The 19,087-nt window shown below is 39.9% G+C and overlaps 1 protein-coding gene across 17 annotated transcripts in view; it reads left to right on the forward strand.

The window, feature by feature from the left end:
• The window catches only part of TMEM116 (transmembrane protein 116), a 181,686-nt gene that overhangs the window by 67,047 nt on the left and 95,552 nt on the right, over nucleotides 1-19,087 (forward strand). For 10 of the 17 annotated variants that reach the window (XM_082698505.1, XM_082698510.1, XM_082698513.1 and 7 more), the window contains one exon: nucleotides 650-7,254. The exons of the other annotated variants lie outside the window; for them this stretch is intronic. In XM_082698505.1, coding sequence (XP_082554631.1) covers nucleotides 650-901 — 252 coding nt within the window. In that variant the 3' untranslated portion in view covers nucleotides 902-7,254. Of the gene's footprint in view, nucleotides 1-649; nucleotides 7,255-19,087 lie in introns of those variants that run through there. 17 annotated transcript variants of the gene reach the window in all.

Below are 19,087 nucleotides of genomic sequence, written 5' to 3' on the forward strand. Positions count from 1 at the left end.
ATAGATTAGCTATTCCAGGTAAATGAGGAGAGAGGAAGACAGAGATAGAACAGTTCTCTCTTTTCCTCTTTTATTAGACTTATGAAGTTTTTTTTGGGTTATTTGACTATACTGATAGGGCATTTTCCTCAAGCCTGACCTGGGAAATGGGGGTAATGAGAAAGGGGATTGAAATCCATTCATTTTCATTATGTTATGTGCCAAGAAGTATGACCAACCCTCAGTCATCCATAACAAGGTACGGTGCAAAGAGTGAGTTCAGGAAGAGCTAGAATGGGATGAAATCAGAGAGGTTGACAAACCATGAGAGTCGGGACCATGAAACAAACTGAGGGTTACAGAACAAAGGGGGTGGGGGAATTGGGTAACCGGGTGATGGTTATTAAGGATGGCATGTGTTATGTTGAGAACGGGGTGTTATATGCAACTAATTAATTGTTGAACACTATATCAAAAACTAATTATGTACTATATTTTGGCTAATTGAGCATAGTAAAAAAAGGAGCTAGAAAAATATGAAAAACTGACACCAGATTTTGCTGTTTGAGATAAAACAAATATAACAGTTCTTTATAAATGAGGGGAATGGGGACGATTCCCTGGATCTCTGAAAACCTGAAGGATGGGTTCCATCACTTCATCTCCTCAGGCTCTAACAGCATCATCCCAGGGTCTTCTCAACTGTGGAGTATATAGCTGGACACAATACAAGTTCTACCAACTAAAGCAACAGGCTCGGCGTGATGCAGACACCCAAACACCATTATTATGCTCACAGAAGAGATTCTATAGCAGGGGCCTAGATACAATGGAGTCTGCCCTTGGTTTTGATACCAGCCCTCCACCATTCTTTGAAACTGTAATACTGGAACATCCAGGAACCAGAATTATTCCACATTAATGGATTGAGAAGAGTGTTGGGGAACAACATCTCAGGTCTTTCCAACCATGCCTTAAACTATGGAAGTGAAAGAGGTTGTAGTGCTGTGGTTAGTAGCTTTTCTTGTTGAATTGGGCAGGATCTCTCTGTTATTCTCAGATTCACTAAAGTCTTTGTTCAGGGAGGTAAAGTCACTTTCCTTTTAAGAGATAGACTCCTATCACCTCAGTGAATACTATATTTTTTTAAATCTCTTCTGGATAATTTCCAAGTTATTACTTACATGTGCCATTTCCAGGCTCTCTACTCTTTGGTCATGTGGGAAGTAGGGTGGCATGTAGCAGCTTGCTGAGATTTTGCTAGTATTGTTATTCTCTCTGAAGTTGGACAAAGAAAGTCCTGGGTTTCTGTTTTTTGAAGAGTTTTTGAAACTCAGAAGAAGCGAGGACAATAACTACCAAAAAACTGACAGTGGGATCCTCAGGCACAGCCTCCTCTCTTATTTGTTCAGTGCTGTTCTAAGTCTTGACAGTAGGAACCATCTGCTCTAGGAAATTAAGGCAAATCTCATGAAGTTACAAGGGATAATACGATCTAAGAGAAATCAGGATTAAAAGAAACTTTAGGTATCAAAAACTCTCAACTCCCATTTATAAGCAGAAGTCCAAAGGTAGGTTTCATAGTCCCTGGATATAGAATTTGGTTGAACCATATGAACTTAGCATTTTTGTAGGTGCAAATGACCTAATATCATCAATTTTGCATGGTTTAACCTAATGGTAGGTGCTCAATGTATGTTTATAGAATAAATGAATGAATAAGTGAATGAATGGCTAGAAAGAACCTTTTGGGAAAGAAAAGATTCCCAGACTGCAGAGCCTCATTCACTAGCAAGAATGTCTACCTGTTTCGTCTTCCCCCTCCCCTCTCCTTCATCATCTTTCTCCTCCTCCTCTTCTTCTAAAAGATTTTATTTATTTATTTGAGAGAGAGCGTGCAAGCAGTGGGTGGAGCAGAGGGAGAGGGACAAGAAGACTCTATGCTGAGCATAGAGCATGACACAGGACTCAATCCCAGGACCCTGATATCATGATCTGAGCTGAAACCAAGATTCAAACACTTAACTGACTGAGCCAGCCAGGGACCACCCTTCTTCTTTAATCACACAACAAGTGATGTTTGATCTCTTTAGTTAAGTTATGAACAAAACCAGATACTAAGAGCATCAGATACTAAGATGCCGAAACAAAGAAGAAAAGCCAAATGGACAAAGTGGCTGGAATGACAATCAACTAAAACACCTGGAACTAATAATGAGATGCTTCGCACCTAATTTACTCCTTTGGTCTGTCCAAGGAAAAATCCTCAAGGTTAGAGATAATTGACAGAGTAGATTACAATGCTGAATTAGATAGGATACTATGAAACTTAAGTTCCAGTAATAACTCTGAAGGAACTCTCTGTAGAACTGTTAGGGAGATCAGTAACAGATCTTTAGGTTTGAGGCCTTACTGTGGAGGGTGACCTGGCCTTTTTACTTCAAGATCACATCTTGAGGCCTGTCATTGCCCCATAGTTCTGGAAACCTGATTTCTGGGTCGCACAGAACAAGAAAGATTGCTTCACATAGGGAGCTTCTTTAAATTCTTTTAATTTAAAAAATGAGTAAGTATTAACATTTGGGGTGGCAGATGGAAAAAAAATTCCTATTTCCGTAGACCTTGAGGGACACCAGAACTACGGAGTGTGATTCTTAAAAAGTTTTTTTAAGTGGGGTACCTGGGAAGCTTAGTCGGTTGGGCATCTGACTCTTAATTTCTGCTCAGGTCATGATTTCTGCATCATGGGATTGAGCCCCACAGCTCTACACTCATTATGCAGTCTCTTTCTTCCTCTTCCTCTGCTCGTGCTTGCTCTCTGTCTCTCTGTCTCTGTCTCTGTCTCTCTCTCACAAATAAATAAAATATTTTTTAGAAAGGTCTTTTTTGTATCATTCCATATTTGGCTTTATTATCAGAAAGAAGGTAATGATGAAATGTTTTTCAGGTTTGTTCATCTTGCTTCTCTGATTAATTTTTTGCACAGACATTGGTTTTAGATCTTCTATGGATGTAAGTAAACAAAAACATAGTAGGAATGAGAGACAGTAAAAGGCTAGGCAAGATCCAGATTAGGATTATAAGCTTTTTGTCATACTGAGAGTCAGAGCAGACACATGGAGCTGGGCCACTATTCAAACTGCCCCCCAAGTCCCTAGATTCACATGTAGGAGGGGTATGGATGTAGACACAGAGATATTCATAAAATTATTGCAAATACCCCTCCATAACACTTGTCCAGGTTGTAGTCATAGTAGATAGAGTATAGAGGTATCTAAGCAGGTTTGATTAATATAGATCTGTAAATGATGTTGGGTACCATCCCTCTCAACAGCTCTGTCCATGACTTCAAAAAATTCTGCACTCCAATACCACATGTCCTACATGGGGAACTGGGTAAGGTTTGATGTTTTTTAATTCAGTCAACAGCCTTTCACATTTTGCAACTTCCCAGGCTACCTTTTTGTCCTTTCCAAAGATTTTAACACACCAATTCTCCAGGCTTCAGCACCAGCCCTGGTAATAGTAACCTGTTCTTTGTAAGGAATGCCACCTTCCTTGTATCTGTCGGGCATTACCTGGAAATGCCATTTCAGTGTTCTGGGAGGTCACACTCATCTACTCTGAGGCAGCAGGGTGTAGAAATATGCTGGGTTTTTAGAAGGATCCCAAATGTTATCTGAACCTTCCTTCACTGGCATGAAGACAGACAGTAGTGATCCTTTTAATAACCAAGGACCCTGCCACAATCACATTCTTTTCCCTTATTAACTGTCTTTTCTTTTCCCCCAGTATGGCTTTCCAAAGGAGCTTTGGAGCTCAGGTTTTTTTAAACAGGCTATACCCTCTGTGCTTATGCAATAGTCATTGGAAGTAGTCAATGGTGCAGTTGCTGAAGCCCTTATCTACAGTAAGAAATTCATTCAGAGGTCAGAGGTTCTGGCCATGACACTTGCAGGCCCACATGGTCATGCTTCATTCCCAAGTTTTGGCCAAGCTTGTGAGCCATAAAAGCTGTAAAATATGTTATATTTTTATGACCGAAAGATTCAACACTGGTTGAATTCTTAGCAATGCAGGTCCCACTAAGAAATGCATGGCTTGGGGTGCCTGGGTGGCTCAGTGGGTTAAGCCGCTGCCTTTGGCTCAGGTCATGATCCCAGGGTCCTGGGTTCAAGCCCCGCATCGGGCTTTCTGCTCAGCAGGGAAGCTGCTTCCCCCCTCCCTCTGCCTGCCTCTCTGCCTACTTGTGATCTCTCCCTGTCAAATAAATAAGTAAAATCTTAAAAAAAAATGAAAAGAAACGCATGGCTCTGGTACTTCCCAAGACTTTGGCCAATGATCATATGAATGACATTTACACCTCACTCTTCTCAAAAGATGCCAGTCTCTCTAGCAGTTAAAATTTTGAAGTGTTTCTTGCAAGTTCAGGGAGATTTTTCACTAGGTTTCTTTCTGTCTATATCTTTAACCTAGTAAATAATACTGGGTTACAGTACATTTAGTTTCTTTTTGTACCTGTTAACATGAACATCTGTTACCATCTGTATTGTCTTGGTAGCATTATTATTCCACACTTGGAACTGCATCCTGTCAACTACAGTAAGTATTTCTGCATGCTTGGGTAGTGACCACATACACGACATTGAAAAGGAAGAGGGTTCTATTTTGCTCTGAAATTGTGAAGTGGTTAAGAGTCCCTCTTGTTTATCTCCACTCACTGTACAAGAATAACCTGATTTTAAAGATAAGCTGAAAACCATATGCCCAAAATTCTTTGAAGTATAGATGGTCTTAATGCCAAAGGCAGTGTCATATAAATTCCGGACTCCCTTTATACCCCTGAGCAAGTGCTGATAGTCACAGAGAATGCAGTTCACCCTCTGAACATCCATTCATCCTGAGTAAAAGGTATGTCTAATCCTAGTATCCCATTTTGATGTGTATAAACATGGTAGTTCTTGATAAATAATCCTTTCTTTTGCTTCATATTAATAAGAGGCTATTTTCCTTATATGAGTAGAATATAGGACAATTTTTCTGCTTTTTCTTTCAGAAGTTTGAATATCATCAAGTTTCTAGGGATGACTGTTTTATAATAAAGAGATTTCCATTTATAATGTACCCCTTGAAGAATAGTTATTATCAGCTATAAATATGTCATGCAGCTTAATGTAGGAAGGGCTCATTCTCAAGTGCCCATTCAAGAATTCTTGGAAGAAAAATCACTCTAAACCTTATCCATGACCACTTGATTTCATAGAAGGAAGAGCAAAAGGGAGGCAAAGTAACTACAGTTGTAATTTTCATGGCCCAGTTGAAACAACTAATAGTCTTCTACCTCTGTCTCAGTTGCCTTGCCTGAGATCCATATCTTTGTCAGTGACATAGTATGGTTAAAGCTCAAAGCTTTGCTGCCTGTGGCAAGGATAGCTGCTCTTATCCTGAGAGTTAAAAGAGGACATCTGTAGTTTGACTGTGCCTCTTCCTACTCCTGTTGTGTTTTCTCTTCTCAGGAGTGCCCTAACTTTGCAACCTTCATGAAAGCACAAAATTTTAGTGCTGCTTAATTGAGCTCCAGTTGTCTTCATAGAGGAGTGTACCAAGGAAAACTTGGTACAGAGAGGAAACTTTCAAAGGTCCTGCCAGTATTATGACTCAGGATCACACACCAAGAAAAGAAAAAGCTATAACCTTATTTGTTTAGTCCCAGTCCCCATGGAAGTCTTCCTCTCCTGTCATTCATTGTTCTTTTGAGTCATTGAAACCACAGATTTCTAGAGCAGGGGTTTGTAGATCTCTGGGTAGGTCATATTTTGTACCATCCCTACTCTGAATCATTCAGCCCTTTTCAAACCTCCAGTTCCTTTTCCTTTCTTTGTCACAATATGTTTATTGGCTAATTCCTAGAATACATGTAAAGTATTAGAGTAACCCATGTCTCTGTGAAAAGCACATATGTAAACTGAAAAATAATATTTGTATTCAATTCTTTTTTTCTCTTTAGCCTTACAGTATGAGGTCAAAATAATGTTTTCTAGAATTATCTAGGTTATACTTCTTTATCTAAACTTATTCGGCATGGTGATATTATTCATTTTGAATACAGCTAAATTCATGTATTACTGTTTGTATTTCATTTTGGGATTTTCCCCACATTTTGGATGATGATGATGTTTTTGGCATATGTGAAATGTTACCATGATTCTAAAACTCAGTAGTGTACTGAAAAAAGTATGCAGAGTATACCTCCTTGAGCCTTTAATCTGTTCCATGTCCTACTTCTTTCTACCCAGCTCCCAACCACCTATCTTAATAGTACTTAGTTTATTTTTCCTCTCTTTCTGCACAAATTAGAAAATGCATGTATATTTTCTTGTATCCTCCTCTCTTTTTTTAGGATTTTATTTGAGAGAGAGAGTATGTGCATGAGAGAGTGAGCATGAGTGATGGGGAAGGGTAGAGGGAAAGGAGAAGCAGAGAGGAGAAGCTCAGCAGAGAGCTTGATGTGGGGCTCAGTCCCATGTCCCTGGGATCATGATCTGAGATGAAGGCAGATGCTTAACGAACTGAGCCATTCAGGCATCTCTATCCTCTTCTTTCTTATAAATAAATGTAGCATAACATTTTGCATTTTCCTCTTTAAGCTTAAAGATACATCCTGTAAATAATCCCATAGCAGTTCAGTGAGAGCGTCTTCATTCTTTCTTTTTCACGGCTGCATAATACTCTATTTTATGGATATAATTTATTCAATCACTCTTCTCTGTATGGGCTTTTGAATTGTAGATATTGTTTTGAAATTACATACAACACATCAACAAATAATCTTGCACATAGGTATTTTTGTGGAGGCACGTTCCTTCACAAAATAGGGAAGCAGTGCCTCTGTAACTAACTGTAAATGTAGCTTTGTTTAATATTGCCAAATTCCCCTTCAAAAGGGTTTTTTCAGTTGCATTCCCACCAGCAATGTATTAGAATGCCCATTTTCCCACATTGTAAGCTACAGGGTATGTTACCATGCCATAAATTTTAATTTTCAGCCATTTAATAGGTGAGAAGGGGCATCTCAGTGCTATTTAACTTGTATTTTTCTACTTTGAGTGAATTTGAACAGGTTTTAATATGTTTAAGGTCATTTAAAAAAATCTTTTAATAGTTATCTTTTCATGTCTTTACCCCCTTTTCTATCAAGGTTTTGGTCTATTTTCTCTTTACCCCCCAGCTTTATTGAGGTATGATTCATGAATAAACTGTGTATATATGAAAGCATACAACATGTTGACTTGATATATATATGGACTGTGAAATATTTATTTACATATAAAACATAAATATATTTGTGTAAATGTAAATTTTCTAAAAGGCAAAGAAACTCATACAGTTAAAATAATTTTGGAGAAGAATAACATATGGGAGGAATCCCTCTTTTCAATTTGAAGACAGTGTGATATTGGTGATGGGATAGATACACTGATCAATCAAACAGAAGAGAGAACCCACACATGTATGGCCAACTAGTTTTTGACAAAGGAATAATATGAACTGCATGGAGGAAGGACAGTCTTTTCAACAAATGGTGCTGGAAAATTAGATATATAGAGACCAAAAAAAGTTACCTCAACCTAAACCTCACATACAAAAGTCACCTCAAAATGGGTCATAGTCTTAAATGTAAAATATAAAACTATAAAACTTTTTAGAAGAAAATATAGAACATCTTTAGGATCTAGGGCTTGGTGAGGAATTTTTTTTTAAGATTTTATTTATTTACTTGACAGAGAGATATCACAAGCAGATGGAGAGGCAGGCAGAGAGGGAGATAGAGGGAAGCAGGCTCCCCGCTGAGCAGAGAGCCCGATGCGGGACTCGATCCCAGGACCCCGAGATCATGACCTGAGCCGAAGGCAGCGGCTTGACCCACTGAGCCACCCAGGCGCCCCTTGGTGAGGAATTTTTAACATGATACCAAAAGCATGATCCATAAAAGAAATCCAAAAAAATTGGACCACATCAAAATAAAAACTCTTAATTTATAAAAGACCCTGTTAAGAATATGAAGACAAGCCAAAAACTGGGAGAAAACATTTGCAAACCACATACCTGATAAAGGACTCATTGAGAATATATAAAGAACTCATACTACTCAGCAATCCAGTTAGAGAATAGGCGAAAGACAAAGAGACATTTCACTGTACAGAATATATGGATGGCAAATAAGCACATGAAAAGATGTTTAACATTAATAGGCATTAGAGAGATGCAACTTAAGACCCCATGAGTGATCACTACAGACCTATTAGAATAGCTAAAATTTGAAAAATAGACAATGTCAAATGTTGGTGAGGATGCAGAGAAACTAGATCTTTCATACGTTGCTGATAGGAATATATAATTGTGTATCAATTCTGGAAAACAAGAAGTTTCTCTAAAAAAACTAAACAAATGGTGTGACTTAACAGTTACAGCTCTAGATACTTATTCCAGAGAAATGAAAATGTATGTCTTTATAAAAACTGTACACGGATAATCACAGCAGCTTTATTTGTAATGGCCCCAAACTGGAAACAATCAAAGTGTTGCTCAATAGGGGAAAGGTTAAACTGCGGTAAGTCCATATCATGTATTAGCAGCAAAAATGAATGAACCACTGATCCACAAAAATTAGCTGGATCTCAAGGGCATTATGGTGAGCGAAAAAAAGCAATCTAAAAAGGTTACATATTGTATGATTCCATTTGTATAACATTTTTGAGATGACAAAATTATAAAAATGGAAAACATATTAGTGTTTGCCAGAGGTTAGGGATAGTGGAGTGGGCGAGAAGTGGTATGACTATAGATGGGTAGCATGAGTGAGAACTTTGTGATAATAGAATAGTCCTCTATTTTTATTGTGGTGATGGTTACAGAAATCTTCACATATTATAAAATGGCATAGAACTATTCACATGTTATCAGTGTCAGTGTCCTGGTTATGATAACCTCTTGTATCAAGGGGAAAAGCTCAGTGAAAGGTATATATGATCTTCCTATGTTATCTTTGCAATTTCCTATGAATTATTTCAAAATACATTTAAAAAAAGAGGGCGCCTGGGTGGCTCAGTGGGTTAAGCCGCTGCCTTTGGCTCAGGTCATGATCTCAGGGTCCTGGGATCGAGTCCTGCATCGGGCTCCCTGCTCGGCGGGGGGCCTGCTTCCCTTCCTCTCTCTCTGCCTGCATCTCTGCCTACTTGTGATCTCTCTCTGTCAAATAAATAAATAAAATCTTAAAAAAAAAAAAAGAACCACAAGACAGCGCCTGGGTGGCTCAGTGGGTTAAAGCCTCTGCCTTCGGCTCAGGTCATGATCTCAGGGTCCTGGGATGGAGCCCCGCATTGGGCTCTCTGCTCAGCAGGGACCCTGCTTCCTCCTCTCTCTCTGCCTGCCTCTCTACCTACTTGTGATCTCTGTCTATCAAATAAATAAATAAATAAAAAGAACCATTTTATTTTTTAATGTCAAGCACATTTAAAAATCTGTTAGAATGTAACAGAGGAGGGGCAGGATGGCAGAGAAGTAGGAAATCCTGTTTCAACGAGTCTCTTAAAATGAGCTAATTATCTACCAGAACACTCTGATCACCCATGAAATCAGCCTGAGATGTAGGATTATACACTTCTGCATCTCTACAGGGGCAGAAGACACCAGTGGAGAGGTAAAGTGGAGTGGGAACCCTTGCACTGATATCTGAAGATAAACAGAAGGGGGCACTGGAAAGTAATACCTCAGTACGAAAGTGCCTTGTGATTGGGGATCAGCATTAACTTGGAATCTTGTTAAAAGCACTCAAAAAGAGCAAAAGAGGGTTCCCCTTTCTCCACATCCTCGCCAGCATCTGTCATTTCCTGACTTGTTGATTTTAGCCATTCTGACTGGTGTGAGGTGATATCTCATTGTGGTTTTGATTTGTATTTCCCTGATGCCGAGTGATATGGAGCACTTTTTCATGTGTCTGTTGGCCATCTGGATGTCTTCTTTGCAGAAATGTCTATTCATGTCCTCTGCCCATTTCTTGATTGGATTATTTGTTCTTTGGGTGTTGAGTTTGCTAAGTTCTTTATAGATTCTGGACACTAGTCCTTTATCTGATATGTCGTTTGCAAATATATTGGGAGGGAGACAAACCATAAGTGACTCTTAATCTCACAAAACAAACTGAGGGTTGCTGGGGGGAGGGGGTTTGGGAGAAGAGGGTGGGATTATGGACATTGGGGAGGGTATGTGCTTTGGTGAGTGCTGTGAAGTGTGTAAACCTGGTGATTCACAGACCTGTACCCCTGGGGATAAAAATATATGTTTATAAAAAATAAAAAATTAAAAAAAAGAGCAAAAGATCTTAAGGGGCAAATGGTGGAATTGGGCAGTCCAGGCATGGGCCTAAGCCCATGGACCCAGGATGGCCACTGCCCGAGACAACCCCTGCCAGAGAGAGTGCAGAGTAGCCCCTGGGGTTGTGTGGCTTGTACCACCCCTTGGCTGGGTGCACTCCTGCCCCTGCATGAGGGAGTCTGGTGATGGCACCAGCCTGCATGCGTTTCCTAGAACTTTTGTGCTCTGCATGCACTGCACGACAGGGGTCTGAACCACTCCCCTTCTGTGCCTGAGAAAGCTCCATTCGGGCACTAGCCAGCAGTCTATGGCAGAGTCTGGACTCTCCCAGCCAGGGCCTGAAGGAACTCAGCGTGATCTCTGGTTGTGATCCTGCAGTGGCAACATTTGCTGTTGTGATCCCAGACAGCAGTCCTGGCAAAGGCAGCCACCGGAAGCAGACTCCCTGGACCAATACACTTGCGGTTTTAGTGGCACAGGGATGCAGAAACAAGTGGGTGACCCCTAAGGGAGTCGAATGGCTCAGTGGAGTTTGCAGAAGGGGAGTCTGTGTTCCGGACCAACCAGAGGGGAGCAGACTGAAGCTTCTCTTTGAGACGGAGGTCTGGGTGCAGCTTGCTTTCCACTAAACCTCCAAAAACCCTCAGAAAGCCACCAAAACCCAAAAACCTCCAGAGAACAAAAGCCTGAAAAACTGGTTTCCACAGAGTGCAGCCCCTCGATAGGGGGCAGAAGGACTCAACCCAAAGCAAGACTGACTCAAAAACAGGGCAGGCCCTTCCTTGTAAAGCCAGCCAAAAGAACAAGAGGACAACCACCACAGACAGGGTCCCCATAAAACTGTAAACCTCCAATACAGGGGAAAACAATATATTAAACTCCCAGTATTGCCCTAAAACCTGTATATTTCATAAATACAACTTTTATTTTTAATTCGTTGTCACTATTCTTGTGCTTTTTAATTTTTTAACTTCCTAACCATTACAACTAGAGGTTTAATACAACATATTCCATAATAATCTTTTCACTTGAACTTTTTTCATACATATACCTGTGGTTTTTTTTTTTTTCTATTTTTAAAACATAGATATAAACTTCAAGTAATCCTCTTTCCTTAATCAATACTACCCATACATATAAACCAGTTTTAATCTCCCTTTATCTCTGGAAAGTTGAGTCCTTTAACAAAGATACCAAGATACACCCAGGAAGAATCAAAATAACCTTCCTCACCCACATTGAGGATTTATAACCACCCTCCCATCTTTTTCTTCTGTTAGTGTTTCTGTGTATTTGTTTTTATTCTGGTATTATATAAATCCTATTCTTGGGGTTCATTTTGGTTGGGTTCTTTTTCTGATTTTTTGTTCTTGCCATTTACTTTTGTTGGTCTTTTTGTTTGTTTACCTTATAAATCTTAACCTTTGGGACCCATTCCAGCTGGGTCTTCTGTCTTCTCTCTCTCTCTCTCTCTCTTTTTCTTTTTTCTTTCTTTTTGGTGGTGACTTCTGATTGCTTAGAAGCATTCCAGGGTGCACCTTGCCTGGATCGTGGTTGATATATTCAGATATACGTCCCCTGAACCACCTCTCACCAGAATGAGTAGGAGGAGGAATGCCCAACAGAGGGAAAATTCAGAGACTGTGCCCTCTCCATCAGAACTATTGGATATGGGTGCTTGGGTGGCTCAGTGGGTTAAAGCCTCTGCCTTCAGCCCAGGTCCAGACCCTAGCATCCTGGGATCAAGTCCTGCATCGGGCTCTCTGCTCAGCAGGGAGTCTGCTTTCCCCCTCTCTCTGCCTGCCTCTCTGCCTACTTGTGATCTCTGTCTATCAAATAAATTAATTAAATAAAAAAAATTTAAAAAGGAACTATTGGATATGGACATAAACAGTATGTCGGAAAGGGAATTCCAGGGTAACAATTATGCAGGCAATGGCTAGGATGGAGAAAATCGTTAGTGACAACATAGAATCTCTAAGAGCAGAAGAGAAAGCTGCCCAGGAAGAAGTTAAAAATGCTATCAGTGAGATCCAATCTAATCTAAATACTTTAACAGCTAGGGTAACTGAGGCAGAAGATAGAATTAGTGATCTAGAATATAAACTGATAGAGAAAAAGGATCAGGAGAAGCCATGGAAGAAACAACTTAGAAGCCATGAAAACAGAATTAGGGAAATAAATGATGCCATGAAATGTTCCAATGTCAAAATTATTGGGATCCCTGAGGGGGTGGAGAAACCGAGAAGACTAGGAGGTATAGAAGATATAGTTGAACAAATTCTGGTTGAAAATTTTCCCAGTCTGGGGAATGGAACCAGCGTTTGTGCCCTAGTGGTAGAGAGAACACCCCCAAGATCAGTGGATCTAGAAAGACCTCTCAAGACACTGAATTATGAGACTGATGAATCTAATTTTAGACAAGAGCTTCTGAGGGCAGCTAGGGGGAAGAGATTCCTTACATACAGAGGAAGGTCTATCAGAATAACGTCAGACCTGTCCACAGAAACCTGTCAAGACAAGAAGGGCTGGCAAGACATATTCAGGGCACTAAATGAGAAGAACATGCAGCCAAGAATACTTTATCCATCAAGGTTACATTTCAAAATGGATGGAGAGATAAAGAGCTTCTAAGACCAGCAAGGTTTAAAAGAGCATGTGACCACCAAGCCAGCACTACAAGAAATATTAAGGGTGGTTCTATAAAAGAAGAAAGAACCCAAGAGTGACATAGAACAGAAATTCACAGAGACAATCTATAGAAACAAGAACTCCACAGGCAATGTGATGTCAATAAAAATGTATCTTTCAATAATCTCTCTCAACATGAATGGCCTAAATGCTCCCATAAAACAGCACAGGGTTGCAGATTGGATAAAACGACAGGGCCTGTCCATATGTTGTCTACAAGAGAGCCATTTGGAACCTAAGGCTACATTAAGACTGAAAGTGAAGGGATGGAGAAGCATCTTTCTTACCAATGGGCCTCAAAAGAAAGCGGGGATAGTGATTCTCATATCAGATAAATTAGATTTTAAACTAAAGACTGTAGTCAGAGAAAAAGAAGGACACTACATCATTCTTTTTTTTTTTTAAGATTTTATTTATTTGACAGATCACAAGCAGGCAGAAAGGCAGGCAGAGAGAGAGAGAGAGAGAGGAGGAAGCAGGCTCCCTGCTAAGCAGAGAGCCTGATGCAGGGCTCGATCCCAGGACCCTGGGATCATGACCCGAGCCGAAGGCAGGGGCTTTAATCCACTGAGCCACCCAGGCACCCCGGACACTACATCATTCTTAAAGGGTCTATCCACCAAGTAGATCTAACAATTGTAAATATTTATGCCCTCAGTAAGGGAGCAGCCAACTACATAAGACAACTGTTAATCAAGATAAAGAGTCACATTGATATGAATACAATAATAGTAGGGAATCTTAACACGCCACTCACAGTAAGAGATCATCCATGCAGAAAATCAATAAAGAAATAAGAGCGCTGACTGATACATTGGACCAGATGGACCTCATAGGTATATACAGAACATTCCACCCTAAAACAACAGAATACTTATTGTTCTCAAGCACACATGGAACTTTTCCCCACAAATCAGGGATCAACCAATACCAAAAGACTGAGATTATTCCCTGCATATTCTCAGACTACACTGCTTTGAAACTGGAACTCAATCACAAGAAAAAGTTTGCAAGGAATTCAAACACTTGGAAGCTAAAGACCACCCTGCTTTAGAATGTTTGGTTCAACCAGGAAATTAAAGAAGAACTTAAACAATTCATGGAAACCAATGGGAATGAAGACACATTGGTCCAAAACCTATGGGATATGGCAAAGGCGGTCCTAAGAGGGAAATGCATAACCATCCAAGCCTCACTCAAAAAAAAAAATTGAAAAATCCAGAATACCCTAGCTCTCTTTACACCTTAAAGAACTGGAGAATCAACAACAAATTAAGCCAACCCCACACACAAGCAGGGAAATAATCAAGATTAGAACAGAGATCAATGAGATAGAAACTAGAGATACAGTAGAACACATCAGTGAAACTAGAAGCTGGTTTTTTTTTTTAATATTTATTTATTTATTTGACAGAGAGAGATTACAAGTAGGCAGAGAGGCAGGCAGAGAGAGAGAGAGGAGGAAGCAGGCTCCCCGCTGAGCAGAGAGCCCGATGCGGGACTCGATCCCAGGACCCTGAGATTATGACCTGAGCCGAAGGCAGCGGCCCAACCCACTGAGCCACCCAGGTGCCCTAGAAGCTGGTTTTTTGAAACAATCAATAAGATTTATAAGCCACTGGCCAAACTAATCCAAAAAAAAAAAGAGGACCCAAATAAATAAAATTATGAATGAAAAGGGAGAGATCACGACTAACACCAAGAAAATAGAAGCAATCATTAGAAATTATTATCAATAGGTTATATGCCAATAAGTTAAGCAACCTAGACAAAATGGATACATTCCTGGAAACCCATAAACTTCCAAAACTGAATCAGGAAGAAATTAACAACTTGAATAGAATATCTAGTAACAAGATTGAAGCAGTGATCAAAAACCTCCCAAAAAACGAGAGCCCAGGACCTGAGGGATTCCCTGGAGAATCCTACCAAACATTCAAAGAAGAGATAATACCTATTCTTCTGAAGCTGTTTTAAAAAATAGAAACTGAAGGAAAACTTCCAGACTCTGATTACCCTGATCCCCCAACAAAGCTAAGACTCCACCAAAAAGGAGAATTTCAGACCAAAATCCCTGGTGAATATAGATGCCAAGATTCTCAACAAAATCCTAGCTAATAGGATCCAACAGTACATTAAAAATCTGATCCACCATAACCAGGTGGGATTTATCCATGGGATGCAAGTGTGGTTCAACATTCACAAATCAATCAGTGTGACAGAACAAATCAATAAGAAAAGAGAGAAGAACCATATAGTCCTTTCAATTGATGCAGAAAAAGCATCGGACAAGATACAGCATCCATTCCTGATTAAAACCCTTCAAAGTATAGGGATAGAGGGAACATTCCTCAACTTCATAAAATCTTATCTATGAAAAACCCACAGTGAATATCATCATCAATGGGGGAAAGCTGACAGCCTTCCCTTTGAGATCAGGAACACAAGGATGTCCACTCTCACCACTGTTGTTCAGCATAGTACTAGAAGTCCTAGAAACAGCAGTCAGACAACAAAAAGAAATATTTATTTGGCAAAGAAGAAGTAAAACTCTCTCTCTTCACAGATGACATGATACTTTATATGGAAAACCCAAAAGACTCCACCCCCAAATTACTAGAACTCATACAGCAATTCAGTAATATGGCAGGATACAAAATCAATGTACAGAAATCAGTTGCTTTCTTATACACCAACAATGAAAATATAGAAAGGGAAATTAGAGAATCTATTCCATTTACTATAGTACCAAGAACCATAAGGCACCTGGGAATAAACCTAACTAAAGAGGTAAAAGATCTGTACTTGAGGAACTACAGAATACTCATGAAAGAAATTGAAGAAGTCACAAAAAGATGGAAGAGCATTCCATGCTCCTGGATTGAAAGGATAAACATTGTTAAAATATCTATACTGCCTAGAGCAATCTATATTTTCAATGCCATCCCGATCAAAATGGCTCCAGCATTTTTCAAAGAGCTGGAACAAGCAGTCCTAAAATTTGTATGGAACCAGTAGGGACCTGGAGTTGCTAAGGAAATGTTGAAAAAGAAAAAAAAAAAAAACAACTGGGGGCATCATATTGCCTGATTTCAAGCTTTACTACAAAGGTGTGATCACCAAGACGGCATGATAACTGGCACAAAAACAGACACATAGACCAGTGGAACAGAGTAGAGAGCCCAGATATGCACCCTCAACTCTACAGTCAAATAATCTTTGACATAGCAGGAAAAAATATCCAGTGGAAAAAAGATAGTCTCTTCAATAAATGGTGCTGGGAAAATTGGGCAGCTATGTACAGAAGAATGAAACTCGACCATTCTCTTACACCATACACAAAGATAAACTCAAAATGGATAAAAGACCTCAGTGTGAGGCAGGAATCTATCAAAACCCTAGAGGAGAACATAGGCAGTAACCTCTTTGACATCAACCACAGCAACTTCTTTCAAGACATGTCTCCAAAGACAAAGGAAACAAAAGTGAAAATGAACTTTTGGGACTTCATCAAGATCAAAATCTTCTGCATAGCAAAGGAAACAGTCAATAAAACAAAGAGGCAACCCATGGAACGGGAGAAGATATTCGCAGATGACACTACAGACAAAGGCCTGATATCCAAGATCTATAAAAAACTCCTCAAACTCAAAACACACAAAACAGATAATCTCGTCAAAAAATGGGCAGAGGTCCTGAACAGACACTTCTCCAAAGAAGACATAAAAATGGCTAACAGACACATGAAAAAATGTTCATCATCATTAGGCATCAGGGAGATTCAAATCAAAACCAGATTACACCAGTTAAAGTACTACCTTACACCAGTTAAAATGGCCAAAATCAACAAGACAGTAAAAACAAGTGTCAGAGGGGATGTAGAGAAAGGGGAACCCTATTACATTGTTGGTGGGAATGCATGCTGGTGCAGCCACTTTGGAAAACAGTGTGGATATTTCTTAAGGAATTAAAAATTGACCCTGCAATTTCACTACTGGGTATTTACCCCAAAGATACAGATGTGCTGAAAAGAAGAGCCATCTGTACCCCAATGTTCATAGCAGCAATGGCTGCAGTTGCCAAACTGTGGAAAAAAACAAGATGCCCTTCAACAGACAAATGGGTAAAGAAGATATGGTCCATATACACAATGGAGTATTATGCCTCCATCAGAAAGAATGAATACCCAACTTTTGTATCAGCATGGACAGAACTGGAGGAGATTATGCTGAGTGAAATAAGTCAAGAGGAGAAAGTCAATTATCATATGGTTTCAGTTACTTGTGGAGCATAAGGAATAACATGGAGGACATTGGGAGATGGAGAGGAGAAGTGAGTTGGGGGAAATCAGAGTGGGAGACAAACCGTGAGAAACTGTGGACACTGAGAAACAAACTGAGGGTTTTAGAGGAGGGGAGAAGGGGGTTGGGTAAGCCTGGTGGTGGATATTAAGGAGGGCACATATTGTACTGGGTGTGGTGCATAAACAATGAATTTTGGATCACTGAAAAAAAATTTTTTTAAAAACTATTAGAATATAAGGAATATAAAGGAAGGTATAATATAAGGAATATAAAGAAGATAAAAACATAATTTAAGAGAAAGGTTTTTGTTTGTTTGTTTTTCAAGATTTATTTATTTATTTATTTATTTGACAGACAGAGATCACAAGTAGGCAGAGAGGCAGGCGGAGAGAGAGGAGGAAGCAGGCTCCCTGCTGAGCAGAGAGCCCAACGTGGGGCTCGATCCCAGGACCCTGAGATCATGACCTGAGCCGAAGGCAGAGGCTTTAACCCACTGAGCCACCCCGGCACCCAAGAGGAGTTTTAAATACAGTATATATCATTCAGAATTTGCCAGTAAACTAAATAATAAAGAATGGTATACATATATAATAGAAACATATAAATAGGTATACATATATAATAGAAACAACAAACTTGATATTTTATACACATATATATATAATTGTTCCCTATAGAAAGTGAGTATTCTTATGCCCATTTAAAAACTGTAGAAATCAGTGATGAAAAAAATAATGAATTTTATAATAAACAGTTTTTTAAGGGGACATTAGCAAGATGGCAGGATAGTAAGCCCTGGGCCCTCATTTCCCTCAGAAACATATATTGATTGAAAGCTCCCTGCACCCCAGGTTAAAATGCATCCAGACTCTGATTGCTGATAGATTGGGGACACCTTCTTGCCAGAATCCCTACCCCTGTAATAGTGCTATATAATCAGAAGGAGACATCCCCCAGCTCCCATCTTCCTTTATGGGAAAGAAGAGGGATTGTTTGCATTTCCAGCACCCAGGTTTTCTGAGAGGGCTCTCCATTGGACTAGCTTCTGCCATGACAGTATTAGAGATCTTACGGGTCTTGCACAGTTTAGTTTCCTTGGGGGAGAACAGAGATGACAGTTTGGACAGGTAGACATCATAGTATCTACCCCCTGCTCATCACAGTGTGAGAAGATGAAAAATCCCACCTTAGCTTCTCCTTGAGGAAGGAGAGAGTTAATCTATATATCATATACCCCATACCCCAACTTTTCTTTCTTTTTTTTTTTTTTAAACGATTGTTTTTTTTTTTTTAAAGATTTATTTATTTATTTGACAGAGAGAGATTACAAGTAGGCAGAGAGGCAGGCAGAGAGAGAGAGAGGAGGAAGCAGGCTCCCTGCTGAGCAGAGAGCCTGATGCGGGACTCGATCCCAGGACCTTGGGATCATGACCTGAGCCGAAGGTAGCGGCTTAACCCACTGAGCCACCCAGGCGCCCAACCCCAACTTTTCTAGGACTGCTCCCAAACTGGCATCAGTCTTGCTGGACTTGGAACCTTGATGATCTGATTCAGTATAGTCACCTGGTGGAGAACAGAGATAAATGGTGATTTGGATTGATGGGCACTATACCTCCTACCTCTGGCTTAGCACAGAGGAAGAAGACAAAAACATAGCTTCCTGGTGCTCCCTGAGGGAGATAAAGAGTTGGTAGAGATGCCCAGAATCTCTGACTAGACTGATCAGTGGAGGTTTTCTG

This window comes from Mustela nivalis, assembly GCF_964662115.1.
Source record: "Mustela nivalis genome assembly, chromosome: 14".
Lineage (NCBI taxonomy): Eukaryota > Metazoa > Chordata > Mammalia > Carnivora > Mustelidae > Mustela > Mustela nivalis.